General features: G+C 45.0%; 2 protein-coding genes across 2 annotated transcripts; one reads left to right on the forward strand and one right to left on the reverse strand.

Annotated features, from left to right (window-relative positions):
* The first annotated feature begins 7776 nt into the window (after positions 1–7776).
* Positions 7777–11778, forward strand: LOC135549976 (death domain-associated protein 6-like). Its single transcript, XM_064980388.1, has 5 exons — positions 7777–7868; positions 9216–9375; positions 9515–10074; positions 10187–10319; positions 10534–11778. The coding sequence occupies exons 2-5, from the start codon at positions 9271–9273 to the stop codon at positions 10591–10593; spliced, it is 858 nt and encodes a 285-aa protein (XP_064836460.1). The 5' UTR covers positions 7777–7868; positions 9216–9270; the 3' UTR covers positions 10594–11778.
* Positions 11779–15380: 3602 nt separating this feature from the next.
* LOC135549975 (zinc finger and BTB domain-containing protein 22-like) lies at positions 15381–19388 on the reverse strand. The gene is made up of 4 exons (XM_064980387.1): positions 19205–19388; positions 18214–18443; positions 16886–17791; positions 15381–16725 (listed from the first exon to the last, which is right to left on the reverse strand). The coding sequence occupies exons 2-4, from the start codon at positions 18436–18438 to the stop codon at positions 15763–15765; spliced, it is 2094 nt and encodes a 697-aa protein (XP_064836459.1). The 5' UTR covers positions 18439–18443; positions 19205–19388; the 3' UTR covers positions 15381–15762.
* Between the last annotated feature and the right edge of the window lie 1244 nt (positions 19389–20632).

Below are 20632 nucleotides of genomic sequence, written 5' to 3' on the forward strand. Positions count from 1 at the left end.
CAATGTTGTCAGATCACTGAAATCATAACGTGATTGTGTGTGATACTCTCAAATTTGGAACTTCTTAATCAGTGTTTTTTGAATCCCGTAGTGTGTGCAAGCTTCTTTTCCAGACCAGCACTAACACACCTGATTTATAACTAATCCACTAACCTTAAGCCCTTGTATTGAGCTGGAACAGAAGTCTGCACCCACTCTGTGGGTCCACCTTGGGGCCCCCCCACTCTGGCCCCGCCCCCCTGTCCCAACCAGAGCAAAGATTGAAGAACACTCCTCTAAACCTCTCTCCCTCGTTCACTCCCCTGCCTCCATTTGTTCAGTTTGTAGATTACTGCTCGGCCCAAACGCAGGACTGTCCCGAGGTCATGACCTTCCTGCACGCAAAGCACTCCAAGGCGTCACCGGACTTTCTGTCCTCAGTGGAGTTCCGCAACACGCTGGGCCGCTGCCTGACGCGCGCCCAGGCCAGCCGCACCAAGACCTTTGTCTACATCAACGAGCTGTGTACCGTCCTCAAACAGCACTCGGACAAGAAGAGGCAGAGTGTTGTGAAGGTGGGGCCTACCGCTGGGGAGAAGAAGGAGGAGATGGAAGAGGAGGCACCGACAGAGGAGCTACCGTCTACCTCAGGACAGCAGGAAGAGAAGGAGGACGAGGCGTTGGAGGACGAGAAGGAGAAGAAGATGAAGAAGGCTTCCCGGAGACAGGTCAGCAGTACCATAGATGGACAGTGTCCATGAGTTCTCTATAGCTTTATCCCCATTCCCTTTCTTTTGAAAGTGTGCACTTGGTCACCCTCAAGGGTTTAAAAGCATTGTATTGGTCTAGATGAAATATACCAGGCATACCTCCTTCACTCTCGGTCTCTCAGATTGCGTACCTGGAGAACCTGCTGAAGATGTACAATGATGAGATCCGGCGGCTGCAGGAGAAGGAGCTGAGCGTCAACGAGCTGGAGGAAGAGGACTCCAGCTATATCCAGGAGCACAAGCTAAAACGAAAGGTCAGATCACCAAGGCCAATCGCTCAGTTGGTTGGAGTGTGGTGCTTGTAAAACCAGAGGTTTGTTTGATTCCTGCATGAGCCACATAGTAATACATTTGTTAACTGTACGTGGCTTTGATAGAAGTATCTGCGAAACAACTGTTTTTTGAGTCACTGAAAATCTCTCTCTCGTATAGATGATGAAGATCTATGATAAGCTCTGTGAGCTGAAGGGCTGCAGCAGTCTAACAGGCCGAGTGATCGAGCAGAGGATCCAATACAAAGGGACACGCTACCCTGAGGTCAACAGAAAGGTAACCAACACGTGACATAATCAACCGACTCATTGTTTGAAAACCCAATGCTTTTTGACCACTGTTCATTTAGTTAGACTACGGGTGAAAATGAGCTTTATAACTAACCAAGTAGGAGAGAAATCAAGGAAATAAGTATAAATAGGAAATAAATGCATGAAAACATAACAATATACTTTTACCCCTTCCCACCTACAGATTGAGCGTTTCATCAATAGTCCCGAGGCCCAGCTGAATCCCCCCGACTACACGGACATCCTGCAGCATGTCCGTCGGGCCAACGAGCGCCACGGCCTCAACCTCAGCAGAAAGCAGCTGACCCAGATCTCCCAGGATGCCTTCCGCGAGACTGGAAACCGACTGCAGGAGAGACGCCACCTCGACATGGTCTACAACTTCGGCTCGCACCTCACAGACCTCTACAAACCCGGTAAGAGAATGTAGTATACACACATCTCTACATTCCTGGTTGTGTGTGTGTTATTCTGTCTTTCTGTGTCAAAGAATAAAGAGAATTACACACTAGGGCTAGGAATTGCCAGGGACCTCACGATACGATGTCAAATCAACGTTTATTTGTCACGTGCGCTGAATACTACAGTGAAACGCTTACTTACAGGCTCTAACCAATAGTGCAAAAAAGGTATTTGGTGAACAATAGGTAAGTAAATAAATAAAAACTGTAAAAAGACAGTGAAAAATAACAGTAGCGACGCTATATACAGTAGCGAGGCTATGTATAGTTTGAAGCTACATACAGACACCGGTTAGTCAGGAAGATTGAGGTAGTATGTACATGTAGATATGGTTAAAGTGACTATGCATATATGATGAACAGAGTAGCAGTACTGTAAAAGAGGGGGTGGTGGGTGGCGGGAAACAATGCAGATAGCCCGGTTAGCCAATGTGCGGGAGCCCTGGTTGGTCGGGCCAATTGAGGTAGTATGTACATAAATGTATAATTAAAGTGACTGTGCATATATGATAAACAGAGAGTAGCAGCAGCGTAAAAGAGGGGTTGGGGGGCACACAATGCAAATAGTCCGGGTAGCCATTTGATTACCTGTTCAGGGGTCTTATGGCTTGGGGGTAAAAACTGTTGAGAAGCCTTTTTGTCCTAGACTTGGCACTCCGGTACCACTTGCCATGCGTTAGTAGAGAGAACCGTCTGTGGCTGGGGTCTTTGACAATTTTTAGGGCCTTCCTCTGACACCGCCTGGTGTAGAGGTCCTGGATGGCAGGCAGCTTAGCCCATGTGATGTACTGGGCCGTACGCACTACCCTCTGTAGTGCCTTGTGGTCAGAGGCCGAGCAATTGCCATACCAGGCAGTGATGCAACCAGTCAGGATGCTCTCGATGTTGCAGCTGTAGAACCTTTTGAGGACCTCAGGACCATACCAAATCTTTTTAGTTTCCTCAGGGGGAATAGGCTTTGTCGTGCCCTCTTCACGACCGTCTTGGTGTATTTGGACCATTCTAGTTTGTTGGTGATGTGGACACCAAGGAACTTGAAGCTCTCAACCTGCTCCACTACAGCCCCATCGATGAGAATGGGGACGTGCTCGGTGCTCCTTTTCCTGTAGTCCACAATCATTTCCTTAGTCTTGGTTACGTTGCGGTATAGGTTGTTATTCTGGCACGCACCCCTGGGGGGGCTCCAGTGTTGAGGATCAGCATGGCAGATGTTGTTACCTACCATCAGCACCTGGTGGTGGCCCGCCAGGAAGTCCAGGATCCAGTTGCAGAGGGAGGTGTTTAGTCCCAGGATCCTTAGCTTAGTGATGAGCTTTGATGGTGTTGAACACTATGGTGTTGAACGCTGAGCTATAGTCAATGAATACCATTCTCACATAAGTGTTCGTGTTGTCCAGGTGTGAAAGGATAGAGATTGCATCATCTGTGAATCTGTTTGGGCGGTATGCAAATTGGAGCGGGTCTAGGGTTTCTGGGATAATGGTGTTGATGTGAGCCGTTACCAGCCTTTCAAAGCACTTCATGGCTACGGACGTGAGGGCTACGGGTCTGTAATCATTTAGGCAGGTTGCCTTTGTGTTCTTGGGCACAGGGGTCATGGTGGTCTGCTTGAAACATGTTGGTATTACAGACTCAATCAGGGACATGTTGTTAATGTCAGTGAAGACAACTGCCAGTTGGTCAGCACATGCCCAGAGCACATGTCCTGGTAATTAATCTGGCCCTGCGTATGTTGACCTGTTTAAAGGTCTTACTCACTTTGGCTACAGAGAGTGTGATCGCACAGACGTCCGGAACAGCTGATGCTCTCATGCATGCCTCAGTGCAGCTTGCCCCAAAGCGAGTATAGAAGTGATTTAGCTCGTCTGGTAGGCTCGTGTCACTGTGCAGCTCGCGGCTGTGCTTCCCTTTGTAGTCTGTAATAGTTTGCAAGCCCTGCCACATAGGACAAGCGTCGGAGCCGGTGTAGTATGATTCAATCTTAGCCCTACATTGACGCTTTGCCTGTTTGATGGTTCGTCGCAGGGCACATCAGGATTTCTTGCAAGCTTCCGGGTTAGAGTCCCGCACCTTGAAAGCGGCACCTCTATCCTTTAGCTCAGTCCGAATGTTGCCTGTCATCCATGGCTTCTGGTTGGGGTATGTACGTACTGTGGGGGGGACGTCCTCAATGCACTTATTGATAAAGCCAGTGACTGATGTGGTGTACTCCTCAATGCCATCGTAAGAATCTCGGAACATGTTCCAGTCTGTGATAGCAAAACAGTCCTGTAGTTTAGCATCTGCTTCATCTGACCACTTTTTTATATACAGAGTCACTGGTGCTTCATGCTTTAATTTTTGCTTGTAAGCAGGAATCAGGAGGATAGAGTTGTGGTCGGATTTACCAAATGGAGGGCGAGGGAGAGCTTTGCACGCGTCTCTGTGTGGAGTAGAGGTTATCGAGAATTTCCCTCTGGTTGCACATTCCGGCCACTAGGGGCGCCACCTCTGAGTGGTTTCCTGTTTGCTTATTTCCTTATACAGCTGACTGAGTGCGGTCTTAGTGCCAGCATATGTCTGTGGTGGTAAATAAACAGCCACAAAAAGTATAGCTGAAAACTCTCTAGGTAAGTAGTAATTTATTACAATATACTCTGCTTCAGGCGAGCAAAATCTAGAGACTTCCTTAGATTTCGTGCACCAGCTGTTGTTTATAAATATGCACAGACCGCCACCCCACCCCCCACCCACCCTCGTCTTACTGTGCTGTACTATCTTGCCGGTGCAGCATATATCCCGCTAGCTGAATATCCATGTCGTCATTCAGCCACAATTCCGTGAAACATAGGATATTACAGTTTTTGATGTCCTGTTGATAGGATATTCTTGATTGTACCTCATCTAGTTTATTGTCCAATGATTGCACGTTGGCGAGTAATATTGACGGTAATGGCAGCTTTCCCACTCGCCTCCTGCGGGTCCTCACGAGGCATCCCGCTCTGTGTCCTCTACCTGCGTCTCCTCCTCTTGCAAATAACGGGGATGTTGGCCCTGTCGGGTGTTTGGAGAAGGTCCTGTGCTTCCTGCTTGTTGAAGAAAAAATATTTGTCTAATCTGAGGTGAGTGATCGCTGTCTTGATATTATTATTTTTTCACCTTTATTTAACCAGGTAGGCTAGTTGAGAACAAGTTCTCATTTGCAACTGCGACCTGGCCAAGATGAAGCTTAGCAGTGTGAACAGACAACAGAGTTACACATGGAGTAAACAATTAACAAGTCAATAACACAGTACAAAAAAAGGCGAGTCTATATACATTGTGTGCAAAAGGCATGAGGAGGTAGGCGAATAATTACAATTTTGCAGATTAGCACTGGAGTGATAAATTATCAGACGGTCATTTACAGCTAGAGATACTGGTGTGCAAAAGAGCAGAAAAGTAAATAAATAAAAACAGTGTGGGGATGAGGTAGGTGAAAATGGGTGGGCTATTTACCAATAGACCATGTACAGCTGCAGCGATCGGTTAGCTGCTCGGATAGCACATGTTTGAAGTTGGTGAGGGAGATAAAAGTCTCCAACTTCAGGGATTTTTGCAATTCGTTCCAGTCACAGGCAGCAGAGTACTGGAACGAAAGGCGGCCAAATGAGGTGTTGGCTTTAGGGATGATCAGTGAGATACACCTGCTGGAGCGCGTGCTACGGATGGGTGTTGCCATCGTGACCAGTGAACTGAGATAAGGCGGAGCTTTACCTAGCATGGACTTGTAGATGACCTGGAGCCAGTGGGTCTGGCGACGAATATGTAGCGAGGGCCAGCCGACTAGAGCATACAAGTCGCAGTGGTGGGTGGTATAAGGTGCTTTAGTGACAAAATGGATGGCACTGTGATAAACTGCATCCAGTTTGCTGAGTGGAGTGTTGGAAGCAATTTTGTAGATGACATCGCCGAAGTCGAGGATCGGTAGGATAGTCAGTTTTACTAGGGTAAGTTTGGTGGCGTGAGTGAAGGAGGCTTTGTTGCGGAATAGAAAGCCGACTCTTGATTTGATTTTCGATTGGAGATGTTTGATATGAGTCTGGAAGGAGAGTTTACAGTCTAGCCAGACACCTAGGTACTTATAGGTGTCCACATATTCAAGGTCGGAACCATCCAGGGTGGTGATGCTCGTCGGGCATGCGGGTGCAGGCAGCGATCGGTTGAAAAGCATGCATTTGGTTTTACTAGCGTTTAAGAGCAGTTGGAGGCCACGGAAGGAGTGTGTTGTATGACATTGAAGCTCGTTTGGAGTATATAGAATGGTGTCGTCTGCTTAGAGGTAGATCAGGGAATCGCCCGCAGCAATAGCAACATCATTGATATATACAGAGAAAAGAGTCGGCCCGAGAATTGAACCCTGTGGCACCCCCATAGAGACTGCCAGAGGACCGGACAGCATGCCCTCCGATTTGACACACTGAACTCTGTCTGCAAAGTAATTGGATGAACCAGGCAAGGCAGTCATCCGAAAAACCGAGGCTACTGAGTCTGCCGATAAGAATATGGTGATTGACAGAGTCGAAAGCCTTGGCAAGGTCGATGAAGACGGCTGCACAGTACTGTCTTTTATCGATGGCGGTTATGATATCGTTTAGTATCTTGAGTGTGGCTGAGGTGCACCTGTGACCGGCTCGGAAACCAGATTGCACAGCGGAGAAGGTACGGTGGGATTCGAGATGGTCAGTGACCTGTTTGTTGACTTGGCTTTCGAAGACCTTAGATAGGCAGGGCAGGATGGATATAGGTCTGTAACAGTTTGGGTCCAGGGTGTCTCCCCCTTTGAAGAGGGGGATGACTGCGGCAGCTTTCCAATCCTTGGGGATCTCAGACGATATGAAAGAGAGGTTGAACAGGCTGGTAATAGGGGTTGCGACAATGGCGGCGGATAGTTTCAGAAATAGAGGGTCCAGATTGTCAAGCCCAGCTGATTTGTACGGGTCCTGGTTTTGCAGCTCTTTCAGAACATCTGCTATCTGGATTTGGGTAAAGGAGAACCTGGAAGGGCGAGAAGCTGCGGTCCAGAAGCTCTTTTTTTTTCGTAATATACGGTTGCAGAAACATGCACAAAATAAGTTACAAATAACGTGATAAACTCCCACATAATAGCGCAATTGTTTGGGCATAAAACGGCTGCCATTTCTTCCGGCGCCATTTATGTATTGCAATTAGATACTGTGATTTTATTACAATCTGATTTTCCAAACATATTGTTCACCATCTGTCTGCAGCAGAGGGACAAGAGAGAGCCACGAGAGTTTGGATCAGTCATGGAAATAAGTGCTGAAAACCAATTGGCTATTTAAAAATAAGATGGAGAACAAGCTAGGATGGAAAAATACTGGAGTTTTGGTGCAGTTACAGCCAACTAGTGCAAAAATAATATTGTGATATTGTCAAAACTATACGATATAACGTAAAAAAGAAAAGAAAATGGTAATATCCCGATATGTTGCTGTATCGATTTGATTATTTAAAAATAGCTGTAACACACTTCATTCACCAAGCTGTGAAAACCTGGTAGTTGATACAGTGACAGCAGTATGCACCAGTACGTTGTCTCTACCTTCTTGCCCTTTGTGCTGTTGACTGTGCCCAATCATGTTTCTACCATGTTTTGTGCTGCTAACATGCTGTGTTGTCATGTGTTGCTGCCTTGCTATGGTGTTGTCTTAGGTCTCTCTTTATGTAGTGTTGTGATGTGTGTTTCGTCCCTGCAGCAGGCCTTTTGGTAGGCCATCATTGTAAATAAGAATTTGTTCTTTACTGACTTGCCTAGTTAAATAAAAGTAAAAAACAAAAAGCATTTTGGGTCGAACGTGGGAAAACTATTTAGGAAGATTTGACTACAAAGTCACTAACTCCCACCATTTTTTGTCCCTCTTTCATTTTGCCCACTCTTACCAGCTACTGACCCTGCCCTGTTGGACCCCACGTTGGCCCGTAAGCTGCGCTCTAACCGTGAGGTGGCTCTCTCCAGCCTGGAGCAGGTCATCTCCAAATACGCCCTGAAGCAGGACGACACGGAGGAGGAGGAGAGGAGTAAACGGATAGAGAGAGACAGGCAGAAGAAAGAGGTAAGAGACGTAGTAGGAGAAACGTGGTGGCAATTCTGTAATTGTCACCTGTTATTATCAGCCAAAGCTTTTCCATATCTGCTTTAAAAATGATTTTTCCAACAATTGATTACACATTGAGTTATAAGTGAAATAATCTATCACAATTCCAGTGGGTCAGAAGTTTACATGCACTAAGTTGACTGTGCCTTTAAACAGCTTTGAAAATTCCAGAAATGTATGTCATGACTTTCGAAGCTTCTGATTGGCCAATTGACGTCAATTGGAGGTGTACCTGTGGATGTATTTCAAGGCCTACCTTCAAACCCAGTGTCTCTTTGCTTGACATGGGAAAATCAAAAGAAATCAGCAAGACTTCAAAAAACAAATGTAGACCTCCACAAGTCTGGTTCATCCTTGGGAGCAATTTCCGAAAGCCTGAAGGTACCACGTTCATCTGTACAAACAATAGTACGTAAGTATAAACACCATGGGACCACGCAACCGTCATACCGCTCAGGAAGGAGACGTGTTTTGTCTCCTAGAAATGAACGTACTTTGGTGCGAAAAGTGCAAATCAATCCCAGAACAACAGCAAAGGACCTTGTGAAGATGCTGGAGGAAACAGGTACAAAAGCACTGGGGTGGAAGCACTGGGGTGTCAGCATCATGTTGTGGGGGTGCTTTGCCGCAGGAGGGACTGGTGCACTTCACAAAATAGATGGCATCATGAGGTGGGGAAAATTATGTGGATATATTGAAACAACATCTCAAGGCATCAGTCAGGAAGTTGAAGCTTGGTCGCAAATGGGTCTTCTAAATGGGCAATAACCCCAAGCAAAGTTGGCAAAATGGTTTAAGGACAACAAAGTCAAGGTATTGGAGTGGCCATCACAAAGCCCTGACCTCAATCCTGTAGAAAATTTGTGGGCAGAACTGAAAAAGTGTGTGTGAGCAAGGAGGCCTACAAACCTGACTCAAGTTACACCAGCTCTGTCAGGAGAAATGGGCCAAAATTCACCCAACTTATTGTGGAAAGCTTGTGGAAGGCTACCCAAAACGTTTGACCCAAGTTAAACAATTTAAAGGCAATGCTACCAAATACTAATGGAGTGTATGTAAACTTCTGACCCACTGGGAATGTGATGAAAGAAATAAAAGCTGAAATAAATCACTCTACTATTATTCTGACATTTCACATTCTTAAAATGAAGTGGTGATCCTAACTGACCTAAGACAGGGAATTTGTACTTGGGTTAAATGGGTTTTAATGTATTTGGCAAAGGAGTAAGTAAACTTCGACTTCAACTGTATATGAATGACTTATGTCACCACTCGGCACCACTCACTGTCTGTTCTGTGTGTCAGTCATTGGCGCAGGAGGCCACCACACCCGATGACAATCCCTTGACGAAGGGAGAGGATGATTGTGAGGAACAAGCTGAGGAAGAGGATGATGAAGACGATGAGTCGTCTGATCCAGACATCGAGGAGGAGATCCAGGCCAGCAAAGCACAAGCAGGGCCAGGTGATGATGATCATTTGCATTTACATAGCACCTTTCTCAAATTGTGTTTTATCACAGTTTGGCCTAGGTTTTGGCGACAACATAGATAGATAAAATAAAAATCTAGTTTCAACTGATTTGAGTTTTATTTTTTTCAGAGGAGGAGGAGGACAACGAGGTAGAGGCAGCAATCGAGAGTGAAACCGAGGTGGATGGGGGGAGTGACGGAGACCAGGATGGAGGAGAGAAAGAAGAGAACGCTGAGGAGGACACAGACTCTGTGACGAGAGGAATCAGCCCCGTCTCCCGGGGCGACACTTCGCGGATCTCCTCCTTAGTCGACCAATCCCCCACAGACAGCCCCAGCCAATCGGAGGCGATGGAGGCCGACAAGGGGAACGAATCATCCGATACCAACTTCAGAAAGGAAGACGTTGTTTCCTCCAATCACATTTCGGCTGTCTCTGTAAGCACTAGTGTGGAAACTAAGGACTCCTCAGCCTCCCCCATGGCTGCGAATCAGGTCTCTTTGCCTCCGTCACCAGTGCTGATTTCGACCAATGAGGACTCCTGCACGGTCATCACTGAGACGAGGTCAGCAAATTGCAGCCCCAGGCCACCCAGTCCCAAAGACACCTCCAGGGGCAGGAAGAGAAGGAGGAAAGAAGAGGTGGAATCCAGGAAGTTTCACAACGGGGATCTAAGGCACCACAATGGGAGGTGAGTCTAGCACCCACATTTAATTATGTTTAAATAATGTCCATGGACAATATCTATCCATCTTCAACTGTAGAGACTTGAATTAATGAATTATCTCTCTCTCCATCTGCAGTCAGAGTGACATCCCTCTGGACATGGTCGTGGTGACCAGTAGCCTCCTGCAGGCAGACTCCACCAGGGCAGACACTCCCACCCAGGAGATGGTCACCAGCTCCCAGTCCACCCCGCCACCGAAGAAAAACAAGGTGAGAGTAAATGATATCACTACACATTTTTCCCACGTATGCTCAGCACATCGTACCCTTGCACTGAAACACGTCTCGCCCCTCTAAAAAACAAAAAAACATCTGTCACCTCTGTGTGTCATGCACATGCTCCGCAGCCATGACATGTCACTAAAAACCTTTGTTTGTACAGTATGCAGACCTCTTACCAACGTCCATTTTGTGTCATTTTCAGGTCAACGTGGCCACCCAGTGTGACCCGGACGAAGTGATTGTCCTATCGGACTCGGAATAACCTCTGCCCCCACCGTTCTGGGTGTTCACGCTTCCCATTACTAGTCTGAAACCAGGTCTGTTTATGCTGCACAAACAGATCTGAGACCAGGCTATCCCACTTGACTTCCAAACTAGTGCCTGCTAATGTGAACTCTTGAAAATGTACGCATTTTCAGACGGGAGAGGGCAAACCTTTCACTACAGATTTAAACTGGCGACGGACGTGGTAGTTTACCGCCAATGTTTACATTCATATTTATATGCCAATTTTATTTCCCAGTGTCTGGATTGAGCAGGGAGGGAGCAGCATCACGTCAGGTTATTTTTTTAATTTTAGCTGTAAAAATGAGTTCAATTAGATATTATTTGACCAGTTTTTTTATTTTTTTTGTCTGTTATTTTAGATGGGTGAATGAATGGGGTTAGTATGCTAGAATGCTGGCAATAGAAGATGAACGAGTTGAACACAGGAGTACTGTAACTTAGATTTATACAAGGCCAATACAGGATCTACATCAACTTTGTCAGTGCGATCATGGATCATTTGTTGTACGTTTGGTGTTGCTGTGTCCACATAGTGACACCTAGTGGCCTGAACGCCGCTATTTCACCCAAGTAATATGCAATCGCAACATGTTGTCAGACTGGCCGTCAGTTTAATTGTGTTCAAGATGCCAAACGAATACAATTAAGCAGATGCGTTGACCTAAATGACCAGGTACAGCTTTGCATTAACGTGAACTGTAGAGCGGTGTCCTACTTAAAGCAGACATAACCCCCACATTGACTTTGCAGAAATAGTTGTGTTCAGGGTGATGGACTACACCTCTAACAATGCCCATCTCAGCATGTAGTAAGGTGGTGTTTGGGTTGGTTTGCATCAAAGGAACGTTCAGAATCCCTCTTGCTTGAGACTGCAAACAGTGGTAATGATTAATCAAACTCAATATTTTTCAAATCTCCCTAAGAGGCTTTGGTTGGATTCCCTTGTTTTTACCAATTCAATAAGATTACGGGGGAAGACCGCTTAATTGTTATCCATTTTTCCTTTTAGTACACTGAGAAGCAAAGGGCACATTTCCTTTTAAATAAACTTTGATAACGCTCACCAGGTGCTTTGTGGGTAAAGGCATAAGGTAAAGTAAAACATGAATTGTACATTTGGAAAACAAGAGTGACATGCTAATACAGATTACAGAAAATATCTTTGAAGACAATTTTTTTATTGAACCTTTATTTAACAAGGCAAGTCAATTAAGAACAAATTCTTATTTACAGTGACGGCCTACCAAGAGCCAAAAGGCCCCCTTGTGAGGACGGGGATAAAAAATGTAGGACACATCACGACAAAAGTGACACTACATAAAGAGAGGCCTAAGACAACACAACATGGTAGCAGCACAAACATTGTTAGGCACAGACGACGCATCACGGGAAGCAGCCACAAGTGTCAGTAAGTGTCCATGATTTGAATGTAGCAATGGAGATAACTGTCCGGTTAGAGGTTTTTTTGCAGCTTTATCAGTCGCTAGCTGCAGCGAACTGAAAAGAAGAGCGACCCAGGGATATGCTTTGAGGACCTTTAACAGAATGTCACTGTTGGAATAAGCATCAACCAGCGGGGTCTTGTGGTGGGTATACGGAGATGGCCAGTTTACAGAGTATAGAGTGCAGTGATGTGTCCTATAAGGAGCATTGGTGGCAAATCTGATGGCAAAGAACATTACGTCTCTGTAATCTAGCATGGGTAGGATGGTCATCTGAATCGGGGTTGGTTTGTCAGCTGGGGTGAAAGCGATTTATTATAGAGTAAACAAAGTCCAGATTTAGCAGCTTTTGGTATTTTATTAGGATTCCCATTAGCGGTTGCAAAAGCAGCAGCTACTCTTTCTGGGGTCCACACAAAACATGACATAATACAAAACATTAATAGATTGGATATGTGCTGAGGGGACAGTACCGTCTAGACATACTCCCAAGTACTTGTCAAGCTTTACACCCTCAGAGAGGTAGTCATCACACCAGTGGGGAGAGGACCATTCTGACCAAACCACATTACCTTTTGTTTTGGAGGTGTTTAGAACAAGGTTAAGGGCAGCGAAAGCTTGCTGGAGACTAAGAAAGCTTTGTTGTAGAGCGTTCAACACGAAATCTGAGGGGCCAGCTGAGTATAAGACTATCAAGACAACTGAAGGGCTTTAAGAGAAGTTCAGACATGTTTTTTTCTGAAATAGATCACACAAGCACAGCTTGCTAAATTACACCAGTTTTATTTTTGCCTTTTGATACAGATTAGTAAAGATAACATTGATGTACTTAGACATTGTTACCGTAGGCCAAGAAAGACAACTCTGGCTCTATAAGCATGTGCAACAACAATCGTGTTCAATATCAAATCAAATGTAACCCAAAATATGCAAAGAACAGTAGCGTTGTGTCAGACCTAGTGTGCAGCAGCTACAAGCTTTCTACATTTTTCCCTTGATGAAAAAAAGGTATTTGTCCTGCCATAAAGATGACAACTGAATAACGGCTGCTCAGCCTCAAACAATGGTACGAGATTTGATGAAAAGGTGCTACAGTACATGAAGTTGAATTCATTATTATGTGGTGTAAATGCTATGAAATGCAGCCAGGCAAGTTATTGAACAGTCAATGGAATTCCCTTTCAGTCCCACACAAATAGCAGCCAACTTGACTATTAGGAGGGAGTGTAGACTTCTTTCTTTTGAGCCTGTGACTCACACCTGTCAATACAATACTCACTATTGACCAGAAGCACTTTATATCTCTATATACAGTGAAGTCTGAAATTAGACAACCTTGATAAAGATCAGCAAAAATGACAATTCAAATACTGAGCTATATTGTATGCAACAAGAAAGGGAAATTATTTTATACTAATACAATTGCTCAGAGAAATTGCTTTTTGTTTAATACTTTTTTCTCTAAGGGTAAAAATGTATACCTGTTTTCAATACCTCACCTTGTGAGGATAATGGCACTGAGCTGTTATCAAAAAAAATGCTATCGACCATTCCACCATACAGGATCCTTCCAGATCCTTTGTCTGCATTTATGGACTGCCCTCAAACCACAGGTTTTCAATGGTTTAAGTCTGGAGACAGATGGCTGTTGAAAAAATAATAATAATGAAATAAATTAACCCTTTGTGGATTTTGATGTGTGCTTGGGGTTATTGTTTTGCTGGAAGATCCACTTGTGGACAAGTTTCATATTCCTGGCAGAGGCAACCAGTGGTGGAAAATGTCCCCAATACTCACTTTAGTCAAACTAAAAATACCTTAAATATGAAAATGACTAAAGTGAAAGTCACCCAGTAAAATACTACTTGAGTAAAAGTATTTTGTTTTAAATATAAAGTAAATGTAATTGCAAAAATATACTAAGTATCAAAAGTAAAAGCATAAATCATTTCAAATTCCTTATATTAAGCAAACCTGACAGCACCATTCTCTTTAAAAAAAAATGATGAATAGCCAGGAGCACACTCCAACATAATTTACAAATTAAGCATTTGTGTTTCGTGAGTCTGCCATATTGAGGCAGTAGGGATGACCAGGGATGTTCTCTTGATAAGTGTGTGAATTTAACAATTTCTCTGTCCTGCTAAGCATTCCAAATGTAATGTACTTTTGGGTGTCAGGGAAAATTTATGGAGGTAAAAGTAGATTATTCTCTTTAGGAATGTAGTGAAGTAAAAGTTGTCATTAATAGTAAAGTACAGATATTCACAAAAAAAATACTTAAGTACTTTACACCACTGGAGGTAACCAGGTTTTTGGCATACATTTCCTGGTTCTGGATAAAGTTCATGATCCCGTGTTTACCTTAGTCTGTCTCCGGACTTGACATAAGCACAGACAACGGATATCAAGGACCTGGATGGATTTTGTATGGAGGAATGGTCCAAGATCCCTCGTAACGTGTTCTCCAACTCATAAACCATTTTAGAGAAAGGTTCAGTGCTGTTATCCTTGCAAGGTACTGAAAACAGGGGTGTCAATAAGTTTGAGCCTTACCTTTTGAGAATGAATATTACTTGTTAAACAAAATCTCTGAGCAATTGAATCAGTATAAAATATTTTCCCAATTATTTTTTTTTGGGGGGGGGGGGGGTACAATATAGCACAGTATTTCAATTACTTTACACAGTCATTTGTTGCTCATCTTTATGAAGGGTGTCAATTTCTAACCTTACGCCCACTGTATTGTATAGTAAGGCAGTCAAATGACAAATTAGAGTTAAATAGTTCTATATTCCCTATTTGATAAATCTATCTAAACATAAATATCTTTATATACACTTAGTTTAAGCTCACTTCAAATCAAATTTCATCTATCAAACTGCTGCAAACACGAGCTTACATCTTTCATACATTTTATCAATCCTGACCTAACAGATGAGTATAAACTAAAAACAACACGTCTTTCTCTTAGATCCAGACCAGTTTTTTTCTCCTGCAGAAAAATATATCCAGTGCCTTCATAGAAGGTAAAACCTTGTTTAAAAACATACAGAATCACGGTGGATGCTGCTTTGTTTAGCCACCCAACTGTTAATAGTAGTCTGTCTCAAGGCATGCATTGGAATTTGGCAGTTTGAGTGAGGAAAGATCTGTAAGAAACCTAATCTCCAGACTAATGCTTTGTCTACCATCAATACTTATGAGGATTACTTGTAAAAACACACTATACACTGTATAGTTTTGCACCTATCATAATGGTAACAGATTAGTAACTGATAATAGGATTATATTTACAGTAATACTGTACCATGATAGTGGACACATCACCAGTGTGAAACAAGACGGCAGTACTGCAAGTGTCTTTTTCAGACACTTACTTGAAATGCACATTCTGTGGCAGAAAAGGCGTATAATATCATAGGACACATCACTTACAACAGCAACTTTCCTCTCGAACTCTAGTTAACATTTTGCCAAAGCTGTCATTGGTGAGTTATTGTCTCTTGATTTTTGGTTTTCTTGACATAGAATGTGCCACTAAACAGTCATACAGAGAATAAACTTGACATTTAAGAGTATACTGAACTAACTGTACAATGGTCCAGAGCCATTTGCCAAAGGGGGGCACTTTCCAATGGTCATTGGAATGCCTTTTCAAAGCCTCTTGTCTTAACCAAACGGGTGAACAACACGAGTGTTTAAGTGACACTATCATTAGCACCAACCTCACACACTTCCTCCTCACACCCACCTCGGCTGACCCCCAGACCAAACACAGATGAACCTTGACCTTGCATCACGCTCTGAGAGTTGACCCCTAAGAGCACTCCAGAACTGGCCATGGTCAGGCAAGAGACAGCATTACTGCTGCTACCTGTACTGGAATGATGTGGGGACAGGACAGAGTTCCCATTCCTGCCACCAACGACACCGTGACCGGCCTCGCTGGTCGAGAGAGGGAGATGAGGGAGATGCTGTGGGGAGATACCATCAGCGCGATCGGACCCTCCCCCATCCTCGCTCCTGCCAGCCGCTCCGCTCCGTCCCTCGCAGTGGGAGCGGTGCCGCATGAAGCTGTCGCGCCACATGAACTTCTTGCCGCAGCCGTGGCAGTCGTAGGGCTTGAGCCCCGTGTGGGTCTTCATGTGCTCCGTCAGGTGGTGCTTCATCTTGAACTTCTTGGCGCAAACCGGGCAGTTGAAAGGCCGCAGGTCCAGGTGCATGTTGATGTGACGGTCGCGCATGCTCTTGTGGGTGAAGGTCTTTCCACAGTGGCACATGAACACCTTCCCTGAACTCCCACCACCACCCCCATCCAGTCCATCTAAGCCACCGCCCAAACCCCCCTGTGCTGACAAATGGACTGCTCCATGCTCCAGGTTTGGCCCTTTAAATGGTGCCCCGGCCATACCACCTCCCATTCCTATGGGTTGAGAGGAATCTAGAGAGGATTGTCTGTACATGAGGATCTGGTTGCCTTGCATGTCTATGGGAAAGAGCTGAGCTCTAGCAGCAGCAGCAGACTGGACTTGGCCTAGTAGGGCTGAGACGGTTCTACCACCACCCTGACCAGCGCTGTCATGAAGGTGCTGTGGGGGAGTCTGGTCCATCAAACCACTGTCAAACTTGAGGTAGTCTTCAGAAGACTGGCAGTAATCCATCTATGAGAGAAAGGGATTCAGTTTGGTAACGATCCAAAAATACAGAAACTGACACTCATTCCAAATGCACCAACCAAATACAGTTGTCCTTCTGATAAGTTAGAATGGTAATTAGCCACGTCCACTGACAAAAATATTTTGTATCAAGGGTTTGACTAACCTGTGTCTCCATCTCATGGTCCGCTTTGCTGCTCAACTCTCCAGACAGAGTCCTAATGTTGGATATGTTGAACGTCCTCTCCCTCTCCCTCAGCATCTCCAACTCTCTCTCCTCTTCCTCATCTGGTCCTTCCTCACCCGACACCACGATCAGGTCATCATCCTGGGGCCTCTCTGTTTTTACCACCACCCACTGCTTCCGGGGCATGATGCTGGGCTGGCTGTATGTGGGCCGCTTCTGGAGAGGGGAGGCATCTCCGTCTTGGTAGGACGACACCCCGAAGCTGTCGCTGACTCCAACCTCTTGGTCTGGGACAGAGGCCGTCGGCTTCCTCCTGCTGCTCCCTCGCTTCCTATGGTATAGGAGCTCTTCTTCCTCTTCTTCATCCTCTTCTTCGATGAGGAAAGCCTCTTCGCCCCCAGAAGGGGTGCAGTAGCTGGGGGTGGAGTTCACGCCTCCCTCTCCTGCAGCTCCAGCGGCCACCGCTCCCCCTCCGAAGTTAGTGTCTCTGGGGCTGAAGTAGTTGGTGCTGCTGGGAGACTGGCTCTCACTCAGGGACGGGCGGCTGGGAGGGGGAGGGGCTGGCTGGGTGTTGTTTCCCCCAGCTTGGGCACTCCCAGCCCCTAGGGAGCTTTCACTGCTACTGCATCCAGGGTTCCCCTGCGCTCCCCCAATGACACCCTGGGTTGCACTACCACTCCCCGTCACCCGCCCCTCTTTGAGGAGCTCTGTGCACTTGTCCACGATGTGCCACATCTGCAGCACGCTGCCCACGGTGAGGTAGTTGACAATGTCTTCGCGGAGCATGCGCAGCTGGCCCGTGTAGGCGCAGCTCAGGACGCTCTCGAACGCCAGTGGGTCCATGACGGCAGGGATGGAGACGGTGGACATGTTCTTCAAGAGCACCTGGGGGGAGGGGGTTGATGAGACAGTTAATGATGGTTGGCAACATCAATGCACAGGATCAAAGTTATTGATGTAAACTCTCACGTCAGTGTAGCAAGTTGCAATCGGCCTTAGATGAAAACCATCTAGATGAGACAATCAGTGGCTGTTAGAGTTAAGCTATACTGAACAAAAATATATATGCAATATCCAACCATTTTACAGATTTTTACTGAGTTAGTTCATAAGGAAATCAGTCAATTGAAAGCCTGGCTCCCAAGTGGGTGGGCCTATACCCTCCCAGGCCTACCCATGGCTCCCCTCCCAGCCAATCAGAGTTTTGGCACCCCTCCTCAGCTCATGAAACCAGCACTTTACATGTTGCATTTATATTTTTGTTCAGTCCGGCTATGCAACGCCCTAGCAAACAAAACGGCACACACCTGGTCGTGAAAGTAGGGTGAGGATGCAGCTAGCACACAGCGGTGGGCCTTGAACACCTGCCCCTGGACCTGGATGGAGAGGTCACAGAGCTGGCCCTCCTCGCGCTGCCTGTTCAGGCTGTCCAGTACAGACGCCTGGGAGCTGGGGAAACACACCTGTACCACCGAGCCAGAGGGGGCACCTGAGCTGCTGCTACAGCCCTGCCCCATGGACAGAGAATGCATCTAGGCTTTTGAAGAGATGGAAAATGTAGTTTGTGAAGGAATAATTCATTACATGACGTGGTGGATGAATAGTGTATATCCTTTCATTTACTTACAAGTAGTTAACCGTTTTCCTGAGATTAACCCTTTATTAGTGCTTATTACTGCCTACAAAAAAAAAAGTCAACCACATTCCCAAAACAGTCATATGAAATTGCCCTAGGTGGTCAATCAACCAATCAAGACCCCTTTAATGTAAGTTTTAAAAATCACTACTGATGCGTTCTTATAATGCACTAACTCAAATGTATCTGAATGACAGACACCACCTTGCTTGAGACTCAAAAACATTTACTAACACTGTGGGGGAAAAAACAATATTGTTGATAAATAATGCAACAGCCTACAGCAACTGGCAGTAGACAATTAAAACGTGATGCGTAGTCTTTATTTTGCCACATGCATAGTATATTGTAATGCAATTAGTTAACGTTAGGTAGCTTAGCACATGCTTGCAGTCAATCAATCCTGCTAACCAGCCAGCATTTGTAGCCAAATATAGCGAATAACAAAGCAAGCTGGTTTGTCAGCAGTCTGCGACAGTGGACATGCGTTGAAAAGGCAGTGTTGCGAGTTTCTCTCATGACAAAGCATAGATAAGTAGCTTCAAGCTCTCAATCATGAGAGCATAATTTCGCTACAACTAAAAACTGCCGTAATTGTCTCTCTTGCTAGCTAACGTTAGCCTGCTAAAATGTATCTAGCTAGCAAGCTAAACACCACTTACCGTTTTAGAATGTGCACCTTTGAAACAATTACGTAAAGCCAGACTCTCTCTATCCTGACAAGCTATCGTCTCTCCGTTGATTACATATACATTTCCAATGATATGATTTGTTTCCCATCATATTCGGCAGACAACCCGTCATGCACCGCCTTTGACGAAATGTCAGACATACTGACCAGCCGACTAAAACCAAGCTATGACAAATACGACCTCTTGTGGCGTTTAGTCAAATTGGTAAAATGTTTATTAAACCAGAGGTGTATATAATGACGAGATGCTGTCTCCACCATAGACGGGAAGGCAGGAGACAAGTTTAGGACTGCATATTAAGCCCAAAGAAACGTATTGAGCTTATTCTAGACATAATTTGGCGATTTTTTTCTCTTTGTATATTTTACCAGATCTAATGTGATATATTCTCCTACATTAATTTCACATTTCCACAAACTTCAAAGTGTTTCCTTTTAAATGATATCAAGAACATGCATATCCTTGCTTCAGGTCCTGAGCTACAGGCTCCATCAGCAAGGGCTTTGAAGATGAAACGTGGCTGGGTCTTTCAGCATGACAATGATCACAAACACACCGCCCGGGCAACGAAGGAGTGGCTTCGTAAGAAGCATTTCAAGGTCCTGGAGTGGCCTAGCCAATCTCCAGATCTCAACCCCATAGAACATCTTTGGAGGGAGTTGAAAGTCCGTGTTGCCCAGCAAAAGCCCCAAAACATCACTGCTCTAGAGGAGATCTGCATGGAGGAATGGGCCAAAATCAAATCAAATTTTATTTGTCACATACACATGGTTAGCAGATGTTAATGCGAGTGTAGCGAAATGCTTGTGCTTCCAGTTCTGACAATGCAGTAATAACCAACAAGTAATCTAACTAACAATTCCAAAACGAATTTCTTATACACAGTGTAAGGGGATAAAGAATATGTACATAAAGATATGAATGAGTGATGGTGCAGAGCAGCATAGGCAAGATACAGTAGATGGTATTGAGTACAGTATATACATGAGATGAGTATGTAAACAAAGTGGCATAGTTAAAGTGGCTATTGATACATGTATTACATAAGGATGCAGTAGATGATAGAGTACAGTATATACGTATACATATGAGATGAATAATATAGGGTATGTAAACATTATATTATGTAGCATTGTTTAAAGTGGCTAGTGATATATTTTACATCCTTTCCCATCAATTCCCATTATTGAAGTGGCTGGAGTTGAGTCAGTGTGTTGGCAGCAGCCACTCAATGTTAGTGGTTGCTGTTTAACAGTCTGATGGCCTTGAGATTGAAAAACAGCTTCTGTCTCTCGGTCCCAGCTTTGATGCACCTGTACTGACCTCGCCTTCTGGATGATAGCGGGGTGAACAGGCAGTGGCTCGGGTGGGTGTTGTCCTTGATGATTTTTATGGCCT

This window comes from Oncorhynchus masou, chromosome 12 (genome assembly GCF_036934945.1).
Source record: "Oncorhynchus masou masou isolate Uvic2021 chromosome 12, UVic_Omas_1.1, whole genome shotgun sequence".
Lineage (NCBI taxonomy): Eukaryota > Metazoa > Chordata > Actinopteri > Salmoniformes > Salmonidae > Oncorhynchus > Oncorhynchus masou.